The sequence below is a fragment of the Neophocaena asiaeorientalis genome, unplaced genomic scaffold (genome assembly GCF_003031525.2).
Source record: "Neophocaena asiaeorientalis asiaeorientalis breed wild unplaced genomic scaffold, Neophocaena_asiaeorientalis_V1.1 scaffold119, whole genome shotgun sequence".
NCBI lineage: Eukaryota > Metazoa > Chordata > Mammalia > Artiodactyla > Phocoenidae > Neophocaena > Neophocaena asiaeorientalis.
This window is the reverse complement of record NW_020175821.1, coordinates 10268833-10295619: the sequence shown is the minus strand read 5'-3', so window position 1 is coordinate 10295619 and position 26787 is coordinate 10268833. Positions and strand designations below refer to the sequence as shown.

General features: G+C 40.3%; 1 protein-coding gene across 1 annotated transcript in view; it reads right to left on the bottom strand.

Moving 5' to 3' along the window:
* COLGALT2 (collagen beta(1-O)galactosyltransferase 2) overlaps positions 1-26787 on the bottom strand; it is a 120518-nt gene that overhangs the window by 40459 nt on the left and 53272 nt on the right. The window contains exons 2-6 of the mRNA XM_024732471.1: positions 16738-16848; positions 14166-14283; positions 12265-12399; positions 7973-8177; positions 2122-2241 (exon numbers count right to left, since the gene is read on the bottom strand). Of these exons, the coding sequence (XP_024588239.1) occupies positions 2122-2241; positions 7973-8177; positions 12265-12399; positions 14166-14283; positions 16738-16848 (689 nt within the window). The remainder of the gene's footprint in view (positions 1-2121; positions 2242-7972; positions 8178-12264; positions 12400-14165; positions 14284-16737; positions 16849-26787) is intronic.

Genomic DNA, 26787 nt, shown 5'->3' with positions numbered 1-26787 from the left:
CCAAATGGCTTGCAAACTATCATGTGCGTCAGCAACAGAGGCTGTAACGTCAGGGGTGCTTTGCTCTCCATCCCAGGTATAGTCTACAGATATGCTTTGCTCATCACCACCAATATGTCCCTGGTACACTGGGCCGACTGATGTTTTGCAAACACAATCCTGTGTAAAAACAGTAGGAGAGCTTGCTGTTTAAAGGACTCTTCTGATGAATCTTCATAATTATTATTGTCTTACCTTCTGGTCCTAACCATGTTTCTTAAAAGAAAGAATTCTGCTTTCTCTCTATGTCCTTGCTTTTTAATTACTTCTCAAACACTTTAAATTCTGAGTCAGCCTTTTCTGAAACCATGCTTGTTATGGAAATTAGCTGAAGAAAACCCACTGGACCCTTTTTCAGTCCTTATCTTACTTGAACTTCCTTCCATATCTCATGCTCCTGTTTTCTTAAAATTCTGTGATATCACATTATCTTGTTGATGAATCCCAACTCAACATCTTTAGACTTGATAGAACTTAAGTTTCAGATTTCATCTCTCCATCTCTCCACTGGGCAACTCATTCATTCATTCAACAAATACTTATTGGGTGCCTACTAGGTGGCAGGGAATGGGCTATGTCTTGAGACTAACATGAACAAGGAATGTATTGTCTGGAGGTGAGAAGCAGGAAATAGATATTCACAAGCAACTCAATGGGTCTAAAAATGAACTCATGATTTTTCTTTGCAAATGTCTCCTTTAATCTACATGCGTTTAAAATTCCTACAGTCATTCCAGACATTCAAGTCAGAACTTACAAGGTTTCCTCTGCCTCCCTTTTGTTCATCCACAAATTCTTGGTTAAGTTCTTTCAAGTCTATGTCATAAGTTTATCTCCATTCTCACTGCTCCTGCCCTAGCTCAGATCCTCACCATCTTTTGCCTAGTTTACCATGTAATGTCCAAAACGGTCTCTTCACCTCTGACCTAAGACCAGCACCCACTGCCCCATGCTGCTCCAGCCATGTTTCTCTTACCACGAGTGACCTTTCTAAATCCCGACATTTCAACCTTTCAACCTGACATTTCGCTGCTAAAATCTCTTTTAAATCTCCCTTCCCTTCAGGAAAAGTCCAAACATCTTATACATTAGAGGTCCTTCTAACTGGGCTCCTGCCTACCTTCCAGCCCTGCTTCCCATTGTGCCTTCCCAATCACCCCGACTGTCAACATACACACATCCTATGCTCTAGTGATGAATAACAGAGTTTCTCAGATACTGCATGAAAATTCAGTGCAAACATTCCCTCCTTTGGGTAGCCATTTCCAGCATCTTCCCTTAGGCAGAGTGCTTTTGTTACTTTCTCCTTTGGATATCACTGCTCATTACACATAATAATTAGTGTAGTCCCTGATCATTGAGCATTTACCAGTTCTGACATCATGCCAGACCCAGAGGTAATATGATACAGTGTTTAAGAATCTGAGCTTTGGAGATAGCAAGGTTGGTTCAAATCCCAATGTATCATTTATTTAGCAGAATGATCTACAGCAAGATACTTAAACTCTCTACATCCCAATTTCTTCATCTTTAATATGAGCAATAATAAAACCTTTCATTGAGTTGTTGTAAGGATTAATGAGACAAAGTACAAAACATGTTTAGTATGGTATCTGTTACACCATAAGCTATTATTAAGTTGAAGTCATAATTATTGTTTTTGCTAGTATACTTTTTACATATATCATGGGGAATTTGCCCCCAAACCCTAGATGTTTTATCTTCATTTCACAACTAAGGAGGTTAGATTACTTGCCCAAAGTCATATAATTAGAAAGCAACAAAGTTAGATTTTAAATCCATAGACAAAATACCATTATAGCCCTTAGGACACTGTGTGAAATGTATTTACTGTGTACCCAGCTCTCCACGTGGAAGGGAAGCTCCCTGAAGGCAAAGACTTTGTCATATTCATATTTCACATAGGAAAAGTTTGAGAATGAATGAACAAACGAACAACTATGTTTCAGCCTTGGCTGACTGATGGCTGTGAGATTCCAGTCCTGGGAGAGGGAAAAAGTGGCTGGTATGTTCACAGTGGCAATGGAACATGAGCCACTACCAGGCCCCTGGGTCACTCACTCATTGCTTCTATCTGCACATGGATGAGGTTCTCAATGTCCTCCTGTAGGGTCTGATGGGGCTTCAGGGGGATGGGCAGGTAGCCGTAGTGCTCTCTGTTGCAGAGGTGCATCTGGATGCCTGAGGACACAAGAGAGGGACAAAACTGGCCAATCAGAAAATTCACTTCTTAGTTCTACAGTGACAACTAAGAAAAAAGAGACTAGGCTGTGGCCAAAGCTGAGTTGGGCACTGAAATTGAACAAGTAGTTGTTCCGGGCAGGTTGTGTAGACCTCAAAAATGCTCCTTTATTAAGAAAGTGTAACCAGAATTTGGGGCAAATAAAAACCCTGGGCCATTCTTCGGCTCAGAGGAAATTGATTTTTTTTTCTCTCTGAAGAGAAAGCATCCTTGTGGCCTGAAATGAACACTAAAGGCATGACGGGATCAAAAAGGAGGCAAGAAATTCCCACTCCAGAGAACAGAATGGAACACTGTAATCCACCTACAGGAAATAAAGAGAAAATGAGGAATAAAAGCCACATTTGATATGAAAGCAAACAGGAAAATCCTGTAAGGCTGACAGATTATTAAAGCTAACTCTAAGCATATGTAGAACAAAAAATAAAAAACAAAGGAAACTTAAAATTTTCCATGATTCTCCATGGTTTGATTTCTTCTCTTAGCACGCATGGATTTGGAGTCAACCAACAGACATGAAACTTCTATAAAAGAGTCAGAAAGGGACAAAAGAAAGTCTGCATTTCAAGTCCTGTTAAGAACTTTCAGTATGACAATACCAGAGACATAGCACAGCCCTCTTGTTTTCAAAACCCGTCTTCACAGCCCCAGCTGGCTAACTCCAAGAGTTATATATAGCACCTGTGTTCAACCAGGTATGTATGAATATTGGAATCAAGAGGGTCTCAGAGAGATCCAGCAACTGACAGTCCTGACTAACGAAAAGACTGCTTAGGTAAAAGGATGAGTCTGCCAAGCACTGGTCCATGTGTCCAAGCTTCTGATCTGTTAATTTCTATAATCACCTATGCTTTGCAGACAGAGAATTACCTGCATAGCGACTTCTCTATTTTGTGCAGATGAAATTTCCTCCAGTCAGCTGCATCCCCTGCCAAATCAGGTGGAGCTGTCTTGTGGCATTAACAGAGAAGAACGAACAAAGAAAAGAGCTCTTATCCTCCCCTTTACTGAACCCGGCTCCCACCAGGGCTGGTCCAGCAAGCACTGTCACTTCTCTTGCCTTCACCAACAGGACTCACTAGCCCTACTGTTTGCCAACATGAATGCTTCTGAGAAACTTCAAATCCAAACGGACCCTCTTGCAAAGTCGTGATGAATTCAGGAAACAGAAGGGAAATGATTTAATGTTTAGGTTGCCTCTCTACCCTAATTAGGTAAATAATTTTACCATTCAATTTTCCAAAGCTTCAGTAAAAAGGGGAGGTGAGACCTAGCCAAGCTATCCATCAAGTGTGAGGGGAGAAGAAAGGCATTTTCAGACGTGCAAGGTCATATTTACTTGCCATCACACTTCCTCAGACAGTGACTGGATGATGTGGAAGAGGAAGGAGAAGAAAGAGGGGCAGGGGGAGGAAAGGAGGAGGGGGAGGATTACAAAAAAACCCAAAAAACAAGGAATACGCAGGACATAGTGAACAGGAGAATCAATACAGAAGAGAAGAGGAGGGAGTTGCAGCTCCGCAGCTGTGGCACCTCTCACGTTAGAGAACAACAGGAGGCTCCAGGACAGACATCTTTACACACACACACAAAGAACATCTGCTAAATCTGACCATTCTAAGAGGAGTTTTAGACAGTCAGGGATTAGTTTTGGATGGCGTTAGTAATAATAAAACTAAGCAAATATAAAAGGCAATTGTTAAGTCAGATATGAAAGGAAAACTAGCCATAGTCCATAAATGGAATTAGGTTCACATGATTATAAGAGCAAAAACACTGACCATGGCTCTTTCTTAAAGTACCACATAACTACATCAAGAGGACAGGGTGACGGGAAGAATGCGTTTGCGTGAACATGGCAGAGGGAGGGGAGAGGACTAACTCCTCTTCTTCACTAGTGAGTCAATAGGTATTTTCCTGAAGCAAAACCAGAAAATCAAGAAGCAGTATTAAAAACATGCTACTTAGAAACATGGATGTGACTATTATACTTGTACCATCATCTAGAAGAGTTAAAAGTGCTTGTCTTCTAAAAGAAGGAAATGGTACAGGGAGGTGACACCCAGTGGACTTCTGATTTTATAATAAACTGTGGGGGACTATTCGAATTGATTCAACTATCTACCTGGATAATTGGATAAAAATATTAAAAATTTAATAGAAAATGTGTTGGTAATTAGATAAAATCTATGAAGGAACTTGGCACTCAGTGAAAGCTACTTCTGGGGCAAACAATTTTCTTTTTGAAAAAGAATGGTGAAGGATACTATACCTTGAAGGCCTGTACTTCTTTTATGAAGATAGCAAACATTTCCTTGCACTCACTTAGTACCCTAACATTGCAAGATTGATCTACTTACCTTTATCCTTGGTGATGGAAGCTCAGAGTTTGAGAAGCTGTGATTTGCCCAAGGTCACACCTCTGTCGCTAAAGAGCCATTAGTGCCAAACGTCTGCCCCTAAAGAGCCAACGTCAAGTATCTCTCTACCCATCCAGGATTTGGAAACCGAGTCTCAAAACCAGTAAACACTCTGGATTGCCATCCCCGTGCATGGGAGGCACTTTCAAGCACTCCCCGTGACATGCAGGAGGAAGCTCTGCCTGCCCGTCACCCACATCTCTTGCCTCTTTTGACTCACGGCAGACATGTGGAGGATGACTGGCTGGTGCCAGAGATGGTTACTGTGGCCGTGACACACAGCCCAGATCACTGGCCACAGCGGGAGGTGAACTCCCAGCCCTGGCTTCATTAGAGCCACGGAGACTTGCCCATGACCCCTGTGCTCTCTTCTTGGGCTGGATGGGCAGGCACGCCCCAGCACTCCAGCACCCTTGGATTGCCCCTGTCACTCCTCACCCACATGTGGCAATGCCTGGAGTTGGAGGTGAAAGATTAAGGGTCGAGGTTTGTGCTTAGATGGTCCTGCCTGGGACATGTGGACCCTCTATTTCCTTCTGGACATTTAAAAAAGGATACTCCATGGGACTTTCTTGGTGGTGCCGTGGTTAAGAATCCTGCCAATGCAGGAGACACAGGTTCGAGCCCTGGTCTGGGAAGATCCCACGTGCTGTGGATCAACTAAGCCCAGGTGCCACAACTACTGAGCCTGCACTCTACAGCCTGCGAGCCACAACTACTGAGCCCATGCACCACAACTAATGAAGCCTGCACGCCTAAAGCCCATGCTCTGCAACAAGAGAAGCCACCGCAGTAAGAAGTCTGCGCACCACAATGAAGAGTAGCCCCCACTCACCAAAACTAGAGAAAGCCCGCGTGCAGCAACAAAGACGCAACACACCAAAAAAAAAAAAAAAAAAAAATCCAATGGATGATCCATAGCTAGGGAGCTTTATAAGAGTGAGAACAAAAGAATATAAATCATCTTTCATCAAGACTCTTTCAAGAGAGAAAGGAAGTGCTTTGCTTTGAACCTAAGAGGGAAAGAGCTTAGAAACACTCCATGGGCTGCACAGAACTCCAGGCTCATTCAAGTCTCTTCTAAAAATACTTCAAGCTGAGTAAAAGTGCTATTTTAGAGCCACACGACTGTCAGGAAAGCTCTTTCATTCCCCCAAATGACAGTCATTCTTTCCTATCTTGACTCCTGCCCTATTCACAGTTTGTACCACTGATCTGACCCCTCAGCTTTCACTGCTTCATAACTATTATTTGTTTCCACATGTAAAGATCTTATCTCCCCCACTGTCACAGAGCCTAACACAATGCTAGGCACAGCAGGAAAGCCTACAGCACTGACCCTCTCTCCTTGTTTTTCTGCCTCTCTCCTCCCAGCAGAATCATCAAACAGCTCTGGGCCTCTGCACCTGCTTTCAATGTCCTGAGTAGGCCTATGGGAATCTGACCAATAAAGAATGAAGTCAAAGTGAACAGGCCAAGGAAGGGGCATAGCTGAAAAATTCTTATCTAGCTCATGTCATTCTTCCAGCCCCAAATCCAATTCTTGGTTTTAAAAACTGTTATCATAATAATTTAGTGACTGGGTCACAATAATGCCTTGTGCAATGTCTATCAAGGAGGCCTTTGTTATGCAAAGATCATTATTGTAATTGTTAATAGCTCAATTTCTTGGAGCATCTTTACTTCAAGCTCTTAAGCAAAAGGACTGGCACAAGTTGAAGGACTGGGAAGGCCCTGAGTCTGCTTCCCATCCTGGAGAAATCAGAGCCGATCACAGACCAAGTGGAAAGAAGCAGTTACCATTAACGCTGACACAAGGACCTTCATGAAAACTTCCAATCCACATGAGTATGACAACCTTGCTTTTGCCCTGACACAGACCTAAAACATGTCTACACCTGGCCAAAGGGTCTAAATGGTTCTAGCTGCCAAGGGAAAAAATAATCAGCTTCCCACATTTCCACCAAATATTCTCATTCCTACCAAATCTACAACTGATAAGTGGGATACCTAAGGCTTCTAGGATGGCCTGATGAGTGAGCTGTAGCTTGAATTTTATTAATATTCGCAGCTGCCAGCAACCTGCCTCCACTGCCTGGGGTCTGTGCATGATCTTATCCACCCTGACTATACAGCCACATGAATTTATACACCATCTGCCCGGTTTCTAAACTCACTTTTGCTAGTGGTTAAGTGGCACATTTCTGGCTCATTGATAATGCGACCTGGCCTCTGTCAGGAAGGTCTGAATGATCCTGAGAAGAAAGCCTTGCTTTAGGAATGCTGTGTATCTTCATGTTGAACCACTTTAGTGAATTATATCCTCCCTGACTGCATGTGCAAGGGACACAATAACCTACTTTCCTACTGACTTGTCGTCCTCTAAAAGTCTACAATGGTTCATGAAAGAGTGAAGTCTGGTTTTGCCTTTCCTTCCAGGGGGACTGTGGCAGAGACTGCTGGTTACCTCCCAAAATTTGTTTTCTCCTCCCAGAGAGAGAATTGGGGCTCTAGACTGCATAGAATAAAGACAACATTTTGAGCCTCCCAACATTCTGAGCTAGGTGTTGTCCTATGTCCTAAGTCTGGCTAATGGGCTATGCATGGCAGTGATGTGTTCAACTCCTGGATGGTACCCTTAAAGGGCCGGAGAGTGCCCTCCCCTCTATGGTTTTCACTCAACAGCTGAAATGCATCTACACTGATGAGACATGTTGGATCATAGGATTAAGGACAATACCTCATGGAAGGTGGAGAAGCAACAGAGAAGGAGCCTGGGTCTCTGAAAACTTTGTGGAACAGAGCCACGGTACTAGCTCTGATTTTTTTTTTTGAGAAGAAATAAACTTCCATTTTTTAAGCCTGGGTCTTCCCCAGTGTACTTTTGGCCCTCTGTCACAGTTTTCTAATTAAGTAAAGGACTCCTATATTGAACAAAGCAATGCAATAGCACCATAAAGAACGAATCACAGGCCCACGGCAACCACCACCTTTTTTTTTTTTTTTTTTTAAAGAGAGTGGATTCTTGGGTAGGGACCAGTCGTGGCTCTTGGTCATTGGTGCTCACAGGGACAGCAACACAGAGGATGCTGGTATGGTTACTGCAGACAATTAATTGCCTCTAACACTACTTGAATAGGAAAACTATTTCCTTATTAAGAGTGTTTTTTTAATAAAATGCACAAAACAAAGGAGCTGGTTATTTGCAGTGTTTCCATGGTGGCAGTACAAACCGCATACAAACAAGTACCTGCTTGCCTGCTGGAGAAGGCAAAGACGATGATGTCATCAAAGGTCCAGGTGTAGTCCTGGTGCGGGGGGTAGAACATCAGCTTGTCAGAGGCTTCCTTCCTGAGGTCAATTAGGAATGTGGAGTGGACCATGGGGACCGGAAAACAGCCCAACCTCTTCCATTCTCTAATCTGAAGATAGTCTGGGGTCCGTTTATAGAAGCCCTGTAAGGAACAAATGGCTGGGTTATGTTCACTGATCTGAGAGCTTCCTCTTTCCCAATCTTCTCTTAGGCTGACTCCTAAGTCATCACCGGTTAAGTACAAGTCCCCAAGCAAAGTCACCTTCTCTCTTCTTATCTTGGCCTAAGAATTTCCAGCTGAGCTCAGGAAATGCTATTTACATATAAAACAATACTAAAAGTGTCCTGTTACCAGAGATAATTTTGGCTTCAGCATATCTCTTGATTTAATAGTTTCATAAAAGTATACTTTGAGTTGACTAATGATTGAATATGACATGAGTTATCAGAGGTGGTCGAGCAGAGCAGTTAAGAACACATGTTCTGGAATCTGGCTGTCTGAGGTTAAATCACACCTCAGCTACTTACTGTCTGTAGGTATTGGTCAGGTTACTCAACCTTGCTGTGCCTATTTCCTCATCTGTAAAATAGGAATGATGGCGCTATCTACTCCATGGGGTTGTCTGTAACAATTAAAGAAGGTAAACCTGAAAAGTGCTTAGAGCAGTACCTAGCACCAAGAAAGCATCAATAAATATTGGCTCTTATTAAAATGACTACATTACATTGGCTGATATTTTTAACTAAACATGCAGTACTTAAACATATAAATGGGGTCTCTTTTCAATGCAATTACTTATTCACTATCCTGGTGGGGCTTCCACACTTTTGGGGGGATTCCCCTTTTGAAAGTTCCCTCTGGGCAAGCACACAGGACAACCAATGCGCTTACTTTGTGGTTTTTGAACACACTGGTTTGGAGCAACCCAGCTTGTTTTCCCTCCAAACTCAACTGTTCATTCAACAAACATCTACTGAGTGCCTACTGTAATCCAGGCTGTGTTAGATGCTGGAGGCTTAGCAGTAAATTGACAACCCCAGTGTTATTAGCCCTCATGGGGTGCAGAAACCACTGGAGCTTTATACTCCAGTGGCACCAATTATAACTTGACTACTGCCAAAGCTCAAACCCATTCCAGAGAAGATGAAGATGTGTCTTGACAAAACATACTTAAAAGCATGTGAAGCTTGGAAAGGCATTTCCAAAAACATTTTAGGCAACGGCAGGCTCATGGAATGAGTGTCAAGTTTCACAGGGCCAGCACTCCGAAGGGCATAATACTCAGTAGTTGCAAAAGTTCTCTCATATTCATTAACCAGTCACATTCCCTTACGGTCACACTTTCTGCAGTGGTGTCAGTACCCACACATTAGGCACTGCAGCCTCGTCTCTGACATTTCTTTCCGGGTCTCAACTAGTGTTCTAGCTGAGCTAATGCTCACACTGACCACGTGGTAAGGAAGAAGGATCACAAATTAAGACTTAGAAGATGTGCGTCTTAGAGTCATCTTTCTTTACCATCTGGCTGATTGATCTTAAGGCCCATGCTTAACCTCTCTGAGCCTAAGTTTCTTCTCCTGAAAAAATGGGGTAAGAGCTGATTTGTCTATCTCACAGGGCTGTAGAAGGGATCACATGGGATACGGTCTGTGAAGATACTTTGGAAATTGTAATGCATTATATGAAGTATTATTATTCCTACAATTTTTTTATAAGCCTTATACTTAAGGATCACTTAACATCCTTCAACTTACCAATATTCTTCCAAGGGACAAAGGGAAAACTGGTTCTTCAGAGGACTGCCTAAGAACACATGTCAAATACAAGGTTCTAGACTACTTAGGACAATATTGTTAGAATGAGAAGCTTGGAAAATTCATGATGATAATGAATCACTGAATATCCTGGGGGCAGGGAGGAAGGAAGCAGAGAAGGAAAGAAAGAGAGAAAGAGACTTAATATGCTTCCTGCAGACAGGCAGAGGCAATAGATGTGTTATTTTTTCCACATAAACTGAATGTTGTTGGTAATGATTCTGGTTCATTGACCAGATAAAACTGAGGTCAGGGCTTCCCTGGTGGCGCAGTGGTTGAGAGTCTGCCTGACGATGCAGGGGACACGGGTTCGTGCCCCGGTCCGGGAAGATCCCACATGCCACGGAGCGGCTGGACCCGTGAGCCATGGCCGCTGAGCCTGTGCGCCACAACGGGAGAGGCCACAACAGTGAGAGGCCCGCGTACCGCAAAAAAAAAAAAGGCTCTGGAAACCAAGGTCTGTCTCAAGCTTATGAAGTCATTGGCTGTTTCTGTTCCTGCCCTAGCAGAAGCCTCACTGGGGATGATAAGAGAGCCAGAAACAGAAACAAATTAGAATTGCCTCTAAATTGCTTAGATTTTACTTTTACTGTGCAGAGTAAGTGAGCTGTTAATATTAAAGCAAATAAGACAACAGAAACTGGGAGGCTGCGGTTACTAAGATAATCCACTCTTGATGCTGGTGTCAATGTACAACTCATTAAAAACACCCCAGGGTGATTCTGCCATGTGAAGCACTACAGATTATTAACTGAGAGTGTATGAACTTAAATTTAATATAACAGCTTCTCCCCAAGGAACTGATTGGCTTTTATAAATATGAACTTAATCTGTCCCTAAAAGAGATGTGGATAACATGCATTCAAAATCTCTTGGAGCTACAGGAGATAACTGTAACGAAAGAGTACCGCCGCATCCAGCAGCGTGCTAGAGCCAGGAAGTTTGCAAGTCAGTTGACACGTTGGTAGCTTAAAATCTGTAAAATCAAAAATCACGTTAATCTCCACCATTGTAAATAAACCATAGACAGCAAGCTTTGCATATTTGTAATAATTATATCATCAAGTGACTGTACTGCGATTTACTTAACCTTTCCCTCAGCTTAAACAACATGTGCGTGGTAGAAGTCCTTACACCGTGAAAACTGGTAAATGCTACCAATCAAGGGTTTTCCCCCACAGAGAACCAGTCATTATATATTTATCAGCACACCACTGGCCTCATTCTTCATCTAAAACCAAACCAAATATAAAAGAGGGACTGAAAATTTAGCTCTTTGAGCAGGAGAACATACTTAACATATAATTTTTCCCTTAAAGAATCTTTATCCTACATTGATATGTACTACATTGATCAGTTTATCTCTCTATTTTATTAACTAAAGAATAAAAAATATAATCAGCCATAAACATTCACTGCAACAGATCTCTAGACTTCGAATATTTTACAATGGAAAAGAGAGATGATGGAAATTAGAAATTTTTTTTTAACTCAAATTTTGTAAAAACATCTACCATGGCAGTTCTAATTATTAGATCTCTTTGGAAATATTTTGGCAACATATCAAAGGTCATTAAAATATTTAATACTCTTTGACTCACTAATTCCAGCTCTCAGAAGCTGTCCCAAAGAAATAATATTAAATATGGAAAATTTTATATTAATTATGACGGTCATTATAATAGTTAAAAGTTGCAAATAGGGCTTCCCTGGTGGCGCAGTGGTTGAGAGTCCGCCTGCCGATGCAGGGGACGCGGGTTCGTGCCCCAGTCCGGGAAGATCCCACATGCCGCGGAGCAGCTAGGCCTGTGAGCCATGGCTGCTGAGCCTGCGCGTCCGGAGCCTGTGCTCTGCAATGGGAGAGGCCACAACAGTGAGAGGCCCGCATACCGAAAAAAAAAAAAAAAGTTGCAAATAACTTAAATGTTTTTAAACTAAGAGAAAGGTTAAGTAAATTGCATTATAGCCACTTGATGATATAGTTAAAAACATGCAAGCTGTCATCTATGATGTTAGAGGGGTAGGGATTAAAATGGTTCTTTAAAAAATGTTTTTCTCTTCCCAGTTTTTTATAGTGTTCTTATGTTAGTTTTGATGAGCAAAAAATATGTTTACGTTTTTGAAAATTTCTGAATCAGGGAGAAAAAAAGTACAAATTTCAGCAAGCTATGGTGGTGAATTTAAAGCTTCTAATGCTAAGTTCATTAGAATAATTTCTTCATAAGTCATCAGTACAGAAGAGCTCACGGGGTTGTGGCATTGGACCTGGATTTACCTCCTTTCCTAAAAATGCTTGCTCCAATAACACAATGACAGGCATGTTTCATTCAAGGGAGAAAAAGATTGATGGGGCTGTTGACAGGTGGTTTCCTTGTTAAAACTCATAACCTTAATTCATTACCCAAAAGACTTGCCTGAGGTGTGATTCCGCACCAGAAATTAGAGTACAGGCCCCGAGACTCCAGCATGGGGGCCACAACGGTTTTGTTTTCTGCAATCAGTAGATTGAGGGTCTGTGGATTAGTCAGGAAGTTGTCAACATCTATGAACTAGGAAAAGAAAAGGATAACATCGCATGAAAAGGTACTTTTCAGTAATGGGTACAAGAGTAACCCAACACTTGCCAAAGGATCATGGAAACTTGCTCATGACATATGGAACCAGCTCTCCATGTTATCCGTGTTTTCCTTATGGAAACCCCTTGCAGCTGGATGGCTTTCATTCAGGCAAAATACATTTAGTCTAACTTCTACATGTTTAGCTCTGCATAAGGCACCGAGCAATGAATCGGTATCATCATTGGGCACATAACTCAATGAGGACCTAACCTACACCCTTGGTTAGTGGTTTAAGTATAAGCTACTAACGGCTCTCAAGCCCTTGAATAAGGACTTATTCACACTTACTGAGTGCCCACTCTAGGTACAAATGAACACACCTATTCAGGTTGTCTATAGTAAAGCCAAAATGGCCTCAAACCGATCCATAAATGCTATCTTAATGTTACAATGAGAATTTTTGTTTAAAGTACATTATAGCAACCCATGCTAACCAACGAAGCTATTTCCCATTCTTACCAGAAATCCATGTTAACACTGATTCATTTACAGCGACATTAGAGCAACAGTTTCTATCATATAAAATAATCACACAGAACTGTACACTTAAAAAAATTAAAATGGTAGATTTTATGTTATGTATATCTCCCCCCTGCAACACACAAAGTAAATAATCAGAAGCTTTCATTCTTTGATAGGCAATCTCTTCACCAAAAATTTTGTGGTTCAGCACTTGTACACTTCAATGACATTTAAACAGCTATACAACGTTAAATATCAGCACAATTTGAAACTTCTATGAAATTATTTGTATTGAAATTATGTGTGTGATAAACTATTGGGCTGATTTTTGTTGTGGTTGAGAGGCTGAGGATGGACATAGGTCAACAGTATTCCCTTTAGGCATCAGAGTCTAGTGACAGAGAACAGACGTCCATAAGTTTAATGAAACAACACTGGCTTTGCTTTACTGGCATTATTTGTAGTGTTGTACTAGAAAATGTTTGCCAAAAGAATTAAATGGATTTTGGGGGCCACAGAGGAAGAACTTTGTTCCCATAAATTTTGGGGGAGAAAAGCCTGTGTCAATTTTCCAAAGGGAATAGGGACTGTAGCTTCTTGCCGATTAAGGAGCTGTCCTTTCCAACTGAGACAGGTTCCTGGAGGATAAGGATAACATTGATTCTTAATTGTCAAGTCCAGCATTTTTCTGGACCACTCTCAAAGTTCTGAGGGAAGTAATGGAACCTCTTCACGGAGAGAAATTCTCCAGGAGAGTCCAGCATAATTCGGAGCAACCAGGAAGCCAAGCAAGAGATACCATTCCCCAGACACTCGGGAGCAAAAGGGAATAATAGCATTTCAGAGCTGTTAATTTGAATCTCTTTTTACGTAATCAATTTCTCATATCCCCAAAACTCTTCTAAAAATTCAAGACCTTTTATATTGCTTTACCCATAGCATTCTCTATGAACTAAAAAGTATTAGAGTTTCTTATGCCTACTACAATAAAGAGATTGAATAATTCAGGAGATTATTTGCTTATTCACTAAAAATGCCAGGAATGAGTCTGAGATGAAATCCAGGTATCCCGATATTAAGTTCTCCAGATTTTTTCTTGTGCCTTTATTAAAACGTTGAGGAGGAGATGTCTAAAAAAGGGTTGTTTTGATTGTTCTCACAGTCCTACATTATCAACAATTGATTTGGAAACATTCTAGATAACAGTTGTCAAGAAATTAAACGTCTGTTTTTACCAGAATGTAGTCTGACCATTTTTCCCTCGCAGTTCGAAGGGCTGCCTGTCGTAGTTTCATCACATGGGCAAAACGGGAGCCAGGCCAGTGCTTTGGTCCAATTTCATCAGGATAAGACCTATAGTAATGATAACAATAATATTAATAATAATAATAGCTAATAATTATTGAGTGCCTATATATTCCAGGCACTATGTACTAATTCATTGAATCTTCCAGCAGTAACCCTAGGAAGTCGATACTGTTATGGCTATCATTATTCCATTATTACCGATAAGAAACTGGAGCAAGGAGAGATTAAGTAATTTGCTGCTTCCCATACACATGACTCTTTACATGAAGTATTTCAGTGGGTTCTCATTAGAACTCACTGAGTTCTTGTGATGTAAGTGCTACCGCTCTCCCCATTGCAGAGCTGAGGAACTTGGTTAGAGTGGTTAAACCATTTGCTTCACCTTATGCAGTTAACAAGGGGTACAGTCAGAATTTGAATCCAGGCATAACCCCAATGCTCATGTTCCTAGACACAGTCTTATACATTTAGACATCAAATACATTTGGAAATGTTACAGCATCAAAATATGAGTTTCCCAGGAAAAACAAAGGTTTACCTTACATGGTCAAGTCTCAGTAAACGATTCCATAGAGTCTAACACGTTGACATGCCCCAGATGGAGTGAGATCATGGAGCGGATGCATAATGCTGGGCTCTCTATCAACATCCACAAAGCAGCCAGGCCAGGACTCGTCCACGGCCATGGAGGCAGGTGGGTTAGCACACCCTCAAGAACCTTTCTGAAAGCTCCCAACTGGTATGGTCATTGATAAAGTCACAGTGGCCCCAAACTGGCCACCACTTCAAGTTCTTAATGCTGCACTGGCAGTACATTTCCCTCAGTGAATGAGAAACCGCAAAAAACAATGAGACCGTAACCATACAAATAAAATTAATAAAACTATTTTTGCACAGGAAGTCTCTGGAATGTCTTCCTCAATTATTGTTTCTACAAAAATCAGTGGAATTTCTGTTTTTCTGAATATGTTGCCTCCAAAAACGCCTTCTCTGGTATTTCTCACAATGACCTTGGCATACAATATATTTAGTCAAAATCCGGCAATGGAGAAAATTACTAGGATGCAAGAGAGGTACATAGAGTCTTTCTGGGCTACTCTAATTAGGCCAAATTCCATTATAAGGAACTCCAAAAGATTGTTCAAAATTTTTTACAGTGTTCAAACTTGGTTGTTAAATTTTGCTCCATGTATGGACCATATACTGAGATTTGAGAGATATATGTAGATACGTACATACATACACATAATAAAAATATTATATAAAGAGAGACTAGAAGAACAAAAATTTGTTCTGGAATAGCACTCCTTATTGTGATAATACATATTTGGCTTCCAATAAATGACTTATCCTGGGCAAAATTTCAGCAGCTCAATTCATCCTATTTCTACAATTTCTTAAGCTAGAATTGTAGTAGCCTTGGAAACATTTAGAGTAGTAAGTTTAAATATATTTATTCATGTTCTCATTTACTTATTTGTTCATCCAACAAGTATAAATTTAGTGCCCACCAAGAACATAGCACTGAGTGAAATATAAAGTATTTGTATATTTTAGCCCCTGCCAAAGAAACAAAAAAAATACTTAGAAAAAAAATGCATGAATCAGATAGTGAATGTTAGTTAAGTTTATTGTTGTGTCAAACAAGAAGATATAGGACATAAGCAATACAAGTGTTGAGAGAAGGTACATCTTTGTAACTGGAATGATTAGCAACAGCTTTTGGTAGCAGTTAACCGGTAGCAACATCCAGTTTGAAGCAGTTTTCTTTTAGGAAATATTGGTGTATACGTAGGGATGCTAAATTTATGAAATCTTTAAAAAATATAAATCAGGTATTTGAACTTCATTCTGTAGGTACTAGAGAGTCACTGAAGTCTTTTTAATAGAGAAATGACAGCACATCGCTAGTATTTTAGGTAGACTGATTTGACAGTGTGGTATAGAGAATGATTTGAAGATGGAGGCTACTAAGAAATTGCTATGGTAAAGACCGGAAATAACGTAAATGTCCATCAGTAGGAGGTTGATTAAACAATTATGATACATCCACACAATGATACTCTGCAGTCATAAAAATAATGGAAGACACTCCTTAACTATTGCTTTGGAATGATTACCAAGATATGATGAGTGAAGAAGCAAGGTGTATGTCAGAAGTATACAAACTTTTCACTATGCTCCCTCAAGGATAAAAGGGTTATGCTCCAAGTATGAATAAATAATATCAATATTTAAAAATATATGCTGCTGTAGTAATTTACTTGAGAAATAATGAGAACCTGAACTTGGCCGGTAGCTGCAGGAGTAAAGAGGAAGAGAGACATGAAGATTTGTCAAAGGAAGAAATGGCAGGCCTTTGTAACTTACTAGACACAGAGATGAAAGACAAGGGAAAGTCACATGTGCCCCCAAAGTTGGAAGCCTAACATGGCTGGAAGACTGGTTAAGGGGCGAAGGGTGAATAATGAGTTCACAAAATGTTCTCTTGCTACTCACTCAGGTTCATCCATAGGCCTCCACTCCACATAGTGATAGGCTCTCTGGACATTTTTCAACCACTCCCTGAGTATTTCTGTTGTATTATCCACATTGTGATCAGTGGCTGCCCTGCATGAAAGAAAGCACAACACATTTCAGTTATTATGTCATCCAAAGAAAGAGGGGGAAAACCAAAAGACCCCAGATTAACTGAAAGGAGAATGGCCAGTTCTAGACATTGTGTGTATGAAAATGACTCCCTCATGGTCCAAACTAGACAATGAATTTCTGAAGTGAGAGATGTTGCTTTAAACCATCTCTGTGTCATTAGATCTTTAAGCAGGACTTGGCCAATAGTAGAATCAATAAGTGGTTGTACTAAAATAGTATATACATAAAATGAATTAAAGTAGAGGTAGGTAACTAATATTCTTGGAAAGTTTCTTGTTTGTTTTAATTTTTAGTTATCCAAGATGTAAACTCTGCCTTTTAACTTACATAACAACAATCCTCAATTTAAGCAATTATTCAGAGTTGCATTTTCATTTCAAGTCCAACAAAAATTTTAGCCAGTGCTGCTTTAATCGTATGCAGCAGAGGGGAAGGTCACAATAACAGTGCCCAGTATAAAATTCAAAATCCAAGGTATCTTCACCTATCTATTTTGGATTAACTCTACCATCATTTATACACCATAGAGTACCTTCAAAAGTCTTCAAACAATGTACACAAAACTTGTTTCTGTTCTACCTTGAAAGTTTAATAAACTGATCCACTTCAAAGAGCTTAACTCACTTATTAAAACAAAAGTATTTTCAAATTTTATCACAAAGCAAACGCATGCTGAGTATAAGATATACATCTAAAACAAAGTTATTCAGAACACCTAAAAATGAACCAATATTCCAGTCAATTGGAAAAGAAAGAAGGAAAGCAGGGATTGTAAACTTGACATCAAATACGGTAGAATTCAGGCCAAAAAATATTAAACATGACAAAGCAAAATTGTAATTCTCCTAATAATGCTAAAGGATATAATTCACATCAAAGATATAATAAATGTGAATATCCATGTACCTTCATATAGCACAGGGGTTGGCAAAATTTTCTTTAAGAACCAGATAGTGACTATTTTAGGCTTGCAGACCATACACTCTCTGTTGCAACTACGTAACTCTGTCATTGTAGCAGTAAAGCAGTCATACACAATACATGAATGAATGAGCATTGCTGTACTCCAATAAAGCTTTATTTACAAAAGTAGGCAACTAGTCTGCAGGTTGTAGTTTGTCAACCCCTGACTTAGCAGAAAGTATAGAAACTGCAAGGAAAAACAAGCACCAATAATAAGAGATGTTAATATACCATTTTCAGTTGAAGAAAGTGCAAATGGGAAAAAAGTAAATGTATAGAGGATCTACAGAACACAATAATAGAGGTTATACTTTTTTCTCAAGTGCACACGGAACATTCACAAAAACTGACCAACAATTACATTATGAAGAAAGCCTCTATAAATTGGAATAATATAAACAGCATTCTCTGATCACAATGTCATAAAACTAGAAATTAGTAATAAAATAAAACCCCCAAAATTCCATTAAAAACTCTCTATTAAACAACTATGGAGTGAAATAAGAGCTACAAATCAACTTTATAACTTCTAAATATAAATAATGAAAACACTAGATATCAGAGCTGGGGGATACAATTAAAGCAGTAGTCAGAGAAAAATTCAGTTTTTTTATCCTTAAATCAATAAAAATAAATGAGTTGAACTCCTACTCAAAAAGCTAGAAAAAGAGCAACAACACAAACAAGCATAAAGAAATAAAGACAAAGTCATGAGGTAGAAAACGGAAAAAGAGCAGAACTAATAAACAAAAGAAATGTTACTTTTTTTTTGAGAACAAAATCAACAAAAGACAATCACTAGTTAATCTAACCAAGACAACACAAAAATTACAAATAAGAAATGACAAAGATGAGGGGAATATGACTGATATGGAAGGAATTTTTAAAAAATATCATAAGTGGTCACTTTGTGCAACTCAATGAAAAATAAGTTTAAAAACTAGATATAATAGCAGACTTCCTAGCAAGATGCATGTTAGCAAAACTGACTCCATTAGAGAGACAAAACTTAAACAGAACAATTTTCTTGGAAGAAATAAAGAGAAAAACGAAAACACTGGCCCAGGTGGTTTCATAGGGGAATTCTACCAGATATCTTAATAGATTAGATATTTCCAATGTTATGTAGCTTGTTCTCCAGAGCATTTAAAAAAATAAAAAATAAAAAATAAAAAAAAAAAAATTCTTCCCTGGCAGTCCAATGATTAGGGCTTGGTGCTTTCACTGCTGAGGGGCCTGGGTTCAATCCCTGGTTGGGGAACTAAGATCCCATAAGCCTCATGGCCAAAAAAAAAACCCAAGTCCTTTTAATAATGCAAGTACAATATTGATATCTAAACCTAATAAAGATACACACACAAAACTACAGGCCAATATTTTTCAATGAATATGCTGCAAAAATCCTAAAGTATTAGCAAAGAGAATCCAATATCCTATTAAGAAAATATTATATATCATAGCCTAAGATTGTACAATATAAAGGAAATTCATTAATATAATTCACTATATTAATAGACCTGAAGAAAAATCATATGATTATCTCTGTAAATGCTAAACAGGTCTTTAACAAAATTCAACACCTATTCTTGGTTTTTTAAAACCACACTGAATAAAATTAAAATAGGAAGGGAGGGAGGGAGGGAGGGCAGGCAAACAGGAAAGAAAGAGTCATGGGAAGATAGAGGTGCCTGAGACTCTTAAAAGGCTTATACTTTATTGGCAATTCAGCAGTTCCTCCTGGGAGGGAAAGCTATTGGCATTAGCAGCAGCAGTGGTTCCCTGAGAGCCTTGATAAGAGCAAATGAAGAGATGTGAAGAGTGGTCATGTCCTCCATTTATGTCAATTTCAGTAAATAGGATTTTGTTAAACCCAATCTGTAATGGTTTTTGTTTTTCCTACTTGAGCTTTTGGTGGTCACTGCTGCTCCAAAAGTAACAAATGAAATCTTTAAGAGAGAGAATATTTAGGAATGTTCAAGAGAAAAATCATTGTTAAGCAAAGCATGGTGAAACTCCATGTTACATAGGGAATAAATTTCTATAAAACACCAAGTAACATGAAGGTATGCACTTAAGTCACAAGGTATAGAAAAATGAAGGACAGAGGTCTATGACTAATATCTGAAAATCTTATTTCACAAAATGGATATTTGAACGAAAACTATCCTTCTTTAAAACATTATTCAAAAACCAGAAGATCAAGAGGTGATGCCGATGGCCACTTGATCTAATTTCAAGTCTTTTCTGGAAATCAGATTAGAATCAGCTCCTTTCTTCAAAACAAGGTCTAGGAGGGAGAGAGACCCACAGGCCCACCCAGACATTCCATTATCTGGAGGGAAGAGAGGTGATGTGTATAGCTGACGGTATTGGGGGATACCAGGTAAGTACGTTAGGACAGAGATGGGGGTGTACAAGGAGGTGAGAAAGTGGGCCAGGAAGCAATGTGGGAGAGAGACACGGGCTCCATCCAGTTTGCAACGGTGCCGAGAAGTGTAGCATGTCAGCAAAAATCACATCCACTCTTACACACTGCCACAAGCCACGAATGTCCAGCATGATGGCCAGCATCATAGCCAGGAAGGGCACTAGAATTGTCAAACCACTCATCTCACAGTATGAAGCATGTGTAGAGCAATTCCTGAAACTGGGAATCCACTCCAATGCACATTATTCTTCACTCAAAATACTATGAGTAAGAGTATGTTAAAACAAAAAAAAATCTTGACGATAGTGTTAGCCAAAAGTTTTAGGAATTCTAAATTATTCCCAAATTACTTATAAATAGTGTAGGAAAATTTAGATAGCATATACTTCTTTCCTTGACTGTTGTTTCTTCATTACACAGGATTTATATTCTCTTTGTCCTCCATACACATTGATGCATTTCCTCCTAATCATTTTAACAAAGTTAAATTTAACAAAGGTCTCATTGTATGAAATTTACTTTCCTGGAGTACAGACTAAACAACTCCAAACTCTGCCTAAGTATCCACTACTGACAAACATCCAGAGAAATTAGCTGCTTGGTGTATGCAAAGATAGATGTCTCTAATTAAAAGTAGAGGCAGAGATTTTAAATACTGTCCTGATGGAGTTAAAAAATTCCTGTACAGATACTTCCCCAAATTGTTAAGATTCTCTTTGTTCTCAGGCTTCTGAGGAAATGAGCAAATCCTCCAGCTGTGGTCACAGGTTCATCCACCCTGGTCTTTGATGAGCAGGGCCAGTCTTCTGCACTGTCCCAGAGAACACCAGCCCACTGAGGAAGGCGTACATTCCCCCCTCAAGACCAACTGCCCTGCCTCTCCACTCCCCTGGCAAAGGCAAATAAACAGAAATCCAGGCAGATAATTCTAACTGCTGCCTTTTAATCCCTCTTATGAAAGTGTGTTTCCGTTTGAATACGTAATCATGAAAACATGCAGGCGCTTGTCTCTTCAGAGGGTTGGAGAAAGAGATATAGCAAAGGCCCAGATGCAAGCTCCCTGGAGGAAACATGAGGCTTTAGTTAAAGGTTCTATTTTCAGAGTCCTGTAGAAAATGTAACAGTGCAGTGCCTGACCAGCTGTGAGGCTCCACAGCAATAGGACACAAAGACATGATACTATACAGAGAGAATCCTAAAGATGCCACCAGAAAAATACTAGAGCAAATCAATGAATTTGGTAAAGTAGCAGGATACAAAATTAATGCACAGAAATCTCTTGCATTCCTATACATTAATGATGAAAAACCTGAAAGAAAAATTAAGGAAACACTCCCATTTACCATTGCAACAAAAAGAATAAAATACCTAGGAATAAACTTACCTAAGGAGACAAAAGACCTGTATGCAGAAAACTATAAGACACTGATGAAAGAAATTAAAGAAGATACAAACAGTTGGAGAGATATCCCATGTTCTTGGATTGGAAGAATCAACACTGTGAAAATGTAAAAATAAAATCTTTGTGGCTAAGATGGATTTTTTCCATCAAGCTAGGACGCTGAGGACACAGCAGGTGTGAACCCCTTCATGAGAAGCCGAGGGCTCTCTCCCAAACTGACAGCTCCCCCCACTCCCGTGGAAAATGAGTCTGCCATCCTTCTCCCAATCAGATCAGGAAAGGCACCCAGAGAGGTAACGGACATTGCTAAAGAATTCTTTGAAGGAAACAAATGAAGTGAAGATACATCTGGAGAGGTGATTTACAAGTGATTTACAGTGATTAGTGATTTCACTAATCAAACTGGAAAACCAGTGTTTGTGAAAGCACAAGCAAGCACTGGCCAGAGGACCAAGCTCCTGGGAGGCTAAGCCTGTTCAATCTTTGCTTCAATTGTCCCAACCAGAGTAGAATCACATTAAATCACATTAAATCTCTGGCTCCGGCTGACATAGTAAGGAGAGCTCAGACCTTGAGCTGTGCCAATCATCACATAATTAATTTTCTTTGAAGGCCCCATTGGGACAGCGACTTTCCTTTATCTCAGGAGCACCAGGACCTGCCAGCCACTAAGAGGTCTCCCTCCTCCACCTTCAGGAGAGCTGTGGCCCTGATACGGCTGTGAGGCTCATGGTTGGTCCCCTCTTTGTCCAACAGTCTTTGCTGGCTTTCTTTGGAGCTAGTACCTGAAATGGAAGAGGTGGCAGATACAGGTGCAACATCCACATGGCCTTAGGGGGAAGGCTAGGCCACTTCTTACCATAAAGCTGCACATCTGCTTTCTGTCTGATTTTGCTTCTAGTTCCTCTTGCCTCTTCCTCTTCCCTAGCTGTGCAAGGCATCAAAGGCCCATGAGTCTCCAATTCAAAGTCACATTAGGACAGGGGTAAACACATACTGCAAATACAATCAACAGCATGTTCAGGGATCTCCTTGGCTCATGAAGTTCTCAGGCCAGCAGGTGCATTGTCACTGTTACAGGGGAAAGCAAGAGACCCTGGAGCAGACCAGTAGATAAACATGTTTGCAGGATGACAGAGCTTTCCTACTTGGCTGTGGCCAAAAATAAAATAGAGGTTTCTTTGGCAACGTCTAAACACACTGACATTTCTCCTTGTTTTAGAAGGTCAGTTTTCATTCCTCAGTCTTGGCTCCTAAACTAATAGCCAATTTGAAATAATTACAACTGACCCATTTCCTTTTACAAGAACTACTGAGGTTGTGAGGGCTAAACTCACACTGGTAAGTGTGGGGTCACTGGAGCCATATTAAAGATGCAGGCCGGTGCCTTGGGAGTCAAGATGGTGGACTAGGAGGACGCAGAATTCGTGTCTTCTCACAACTAGGGTACCTACCAGACACCGGTGGGGGACCCCCAGCGACCGGGTAGGATGTGGGATATGGGGGGAGTGAAGGGGGAGGAGAAGTGGAGGCGGGATGGGACTGGCACCCTTGAGGGGTGGCTGGGGGAGGGGAAGGGATCTCACGCCCGAAGGGGGAAATTGGGGAACCACCGGGTGGGAAGAGGATCAAAAGGGAGTGTGGCCAGGTTTCCCCTGCCCACTTGGGCCCCCAGGAACCTGCTGAGATCCCAGGCCTGATCCTCTGCCCACCTAGGTCCCCTCCAGCCATGCGGGTCCTGAGGGAGTGGGAGGGAGGGAAGGGGGAGCAAAAGTAAAGGCTGGACCTCAAGAACCACACCCCTGAGGGATGGCTGGGGGAAGAGAGGAGTTCCTACACCCAGCAGGACCCACCCACGGTTAGGGGTCCAAAGGGGATGGGGGAGACAGTGGGGAGGGCTGTGAAGAAACAGAAGGGAACGCGGTCAGCTCTTTCCCTGTTCACTTAGGCACTGGGGAGCCTGTTGGGCTCCCGGGCCTAATCCTCTGCCCTTGGAGCCTCCCTCCTGCCGCACAGAGCCCGAGCCCCACCCCTACACCCCCACCCAGGGCCCTACCTCTAGGGAGACCCCCTCCAATGAGCTGAGCCTAAGTCCCACCACACACCCTCACTCAGGACCCTAACTCCCAACTCCAGAACTCCACACTCCACAGGCCCTCCTTTCCACCTGCTGCCTCTCGCCTTCTGCCCATGTGCTAAGCAGAGGCCCCACCCCAGGCTTGAACGTCGCCCCGCCTAGACCACGCCACAGGCTCAAACGTCACCCCCCACCCACCTAGGTCCTGCCCCACCCTAAGCCCCTCCCCTGCTTAGTTTCCAACCCCACCTAAACTCCGTCCCCATAGCCAAGTCTTTTTTTTTTTTCTTTTTTCCTTTTTCCTCTTTTAGACTGAGGTTCTGTTTTACCTTGTTGATTCACTATTGTTGATTCTTTTATAATTTTTATTTTTCCTAATAAATCTTTTATTCTTCTAATTTTATTTTATTCTTTATACTTTGTTATTGTTCTCTCCTTTTGGCTTGTTCCCCCCACTCACAACCTTTTTTTTTTTTTCCTTCTGTTGTGGTTTTATTTTAACTTGTTGCAGTTGTTACGATTATGGTTTTATTTTTCCTAATATTATTTGTATCTTTCTAATTCTATTTTGTTTTTTATTCTTTGATATTGTACTAGTCCTTTTTTTCTTTATTCCTTTTTTTTTCTTTCCTTTTTTTTTACTGCGCCATGAAGCTTGCAGGATCTTGGTTCCCAGGCTGGAGGTCGGGCCTGAGCTCCTGTGGTGGGAGCTCTGAGTCCAAACTGCTGGACTAACGGAGAACCTCAGACCCCAGGGAATATCAATTGGAGTGAAGCCTCCCAGAAGTCCTCATCTCAGCACCAAGACCCAGCTCTATCCAACTGCCTGAAAACTCCAGTACTGGACGTCTCAGGCCGAACAACCAGTAAGGCAGGAATACAGCGCCACCCAACAACAACAAAAAAAAAAAAAACGACAAAAAAATATGTTACAGATGAAGGAGCAAGGTAAAAACCTACAAGACCAAATAAATGAACACGAAATAGGCAACCTACATGAAAAAAAATTCAGAGTCATAATAGTAAAGATGATTCAAAATCTCAGAAATAGAATGGAGAAAATACAAGAAACATTTAACAAAGATATAGAAGAACTAAAGAGCAAACAAATGGTGATGAACAACACAATAACTGAAATTAAAAATACTCCAGAAGGAATCAGTAACAGAATAACTGAGGCAGAAGAATGGATAAGTGACCTGGAAGATAAAATGGTGGAAATAACTGCCAGTAAGCAGAATAAAGAAAAGAGAATGAAAATAATTGAGGACAGTCTCAGAGACGTCTGGGACAACATTACGCACACCAACATTTGATTTACAGGGGTCCCAGAGGAAGAAGAGAAAAAGAAAGGGTCAGAGAAAATATTTGAAGAAATTAGAGTTGAAAACTTCGCTAAAATGGGAAAGGAAATAGTCAATCAAGTCCAGGAAGCACAGAGAGTATCATACAGGAAAAACCCAAAGAGAAACATGCTGAGACACTATTAATCAAACTATCAAAAATTAAATACAAAGAAAACATATTAAAAGCAGCAAGAGAAAAATAACAAATAACATACAAGGGAATCCCCGTAACGTTAACAGCTGATTTTTCAGCAGAAACTCCGTAAACCTGAAGAGAGGGCAGGACATATTTAAAGCGATGAAAGGAAAAATCCTACAACCAAGATTACTCTACCCAGCAAGGATCTCATTCAGATTTGATGAGAAATTAAAACCTTTACAGATAAGCAAAAGTTAAATGAATTCAGCACCAGCAAACCACCTTACAAAAAATGCTAAAGGAACTTCTCTAGGCAGGAAACACAAGAGAAGGAAATGACCTACAATAACAATGCGTACCGCAAAAAAAAAAAAAAAGAAACATCTCAAATAAACAACCTAACCTTACACCTAAAGCAATTAGAGAAAGAACAACAACAACAACAAAAAACCCCCAAAGTTAGCAGAAGGAAAGAAGCATAAAGATCAGATTCAAATAAATGAAAAAGAAATACAGGAAATGATAGCAAAGATCAATAAAACTAAAGGCCAGCAACTTGAGAGGATAAACAGAAGAGATAAACTATTAGCTAGACTCATCAAGAAAAAAAGGGAGAAGACTCAAATCAATAGAATAAGAAATGAAAAAAGGAGAAGTAACAACTGACACTGCAGAAATACAAAGGATTATGACAGATTACTACAAGCAACTCTATGCCAATAAAATGGACAATCTGGAAGAAACAGACAAATTCTTAGAAAAGCACAACCTTCCTAGACTGAACCAGGAAGAAACAGAAAATATAAACAAACCAATCACAAGCACTGAAATTGAGACTGTGATTAAAAAATCTTCCAAGAAACAAAAGCCCAGGACCAGATGGCTTCACAGGCAAATTCTATCAAACATTTAGAGAAGCGCTAACACCTATCCTTCTCAAACTCTTCCAAAATATAGCACAGGGAGGAACACTCCCAAACTCATTCTACGAGGCCACCATCCCCCTGATACCAAAACCAGACAAAGATGTCACCAAAAAAGAAAACTACAGGCCAATATCTCTGATGAACATAGATGCAGAAATCCTCAACACAATATTAGCAAACAGAATCTAATAGCACATTTAAAGGATTATACAGCATGATCAAGTGGGGTTTATCTGAGGAATGAAAGGATTCTTCAATATATGCAAATGAATCAATGTGATAAACCATACTAACAAACTGAAGGATAAAAACCATATGATAATCTCAATAGATGCAGAAAAAGCTTTTCACAAAATTCAACACTCATTTATGATAAACCCTCTCCAGAAAGTAGGCATAGAGGGAACCTACCTCAACATAATAAAGGCCATATATGACAAACCCACAGCCAACATCATTCTCAATGGTGAAAAACTGAACCCATTTTCTCTAAGATCAGGAACAAGACAAGGTTGCCCACTCTCACCACTATTATTCAACATAGTTTTGGAAGCTTAACCACAGTAATCAGAGAAGAAAAAGAAATTAAAGGAATCCAAATCAGAAAAGAAGAAGT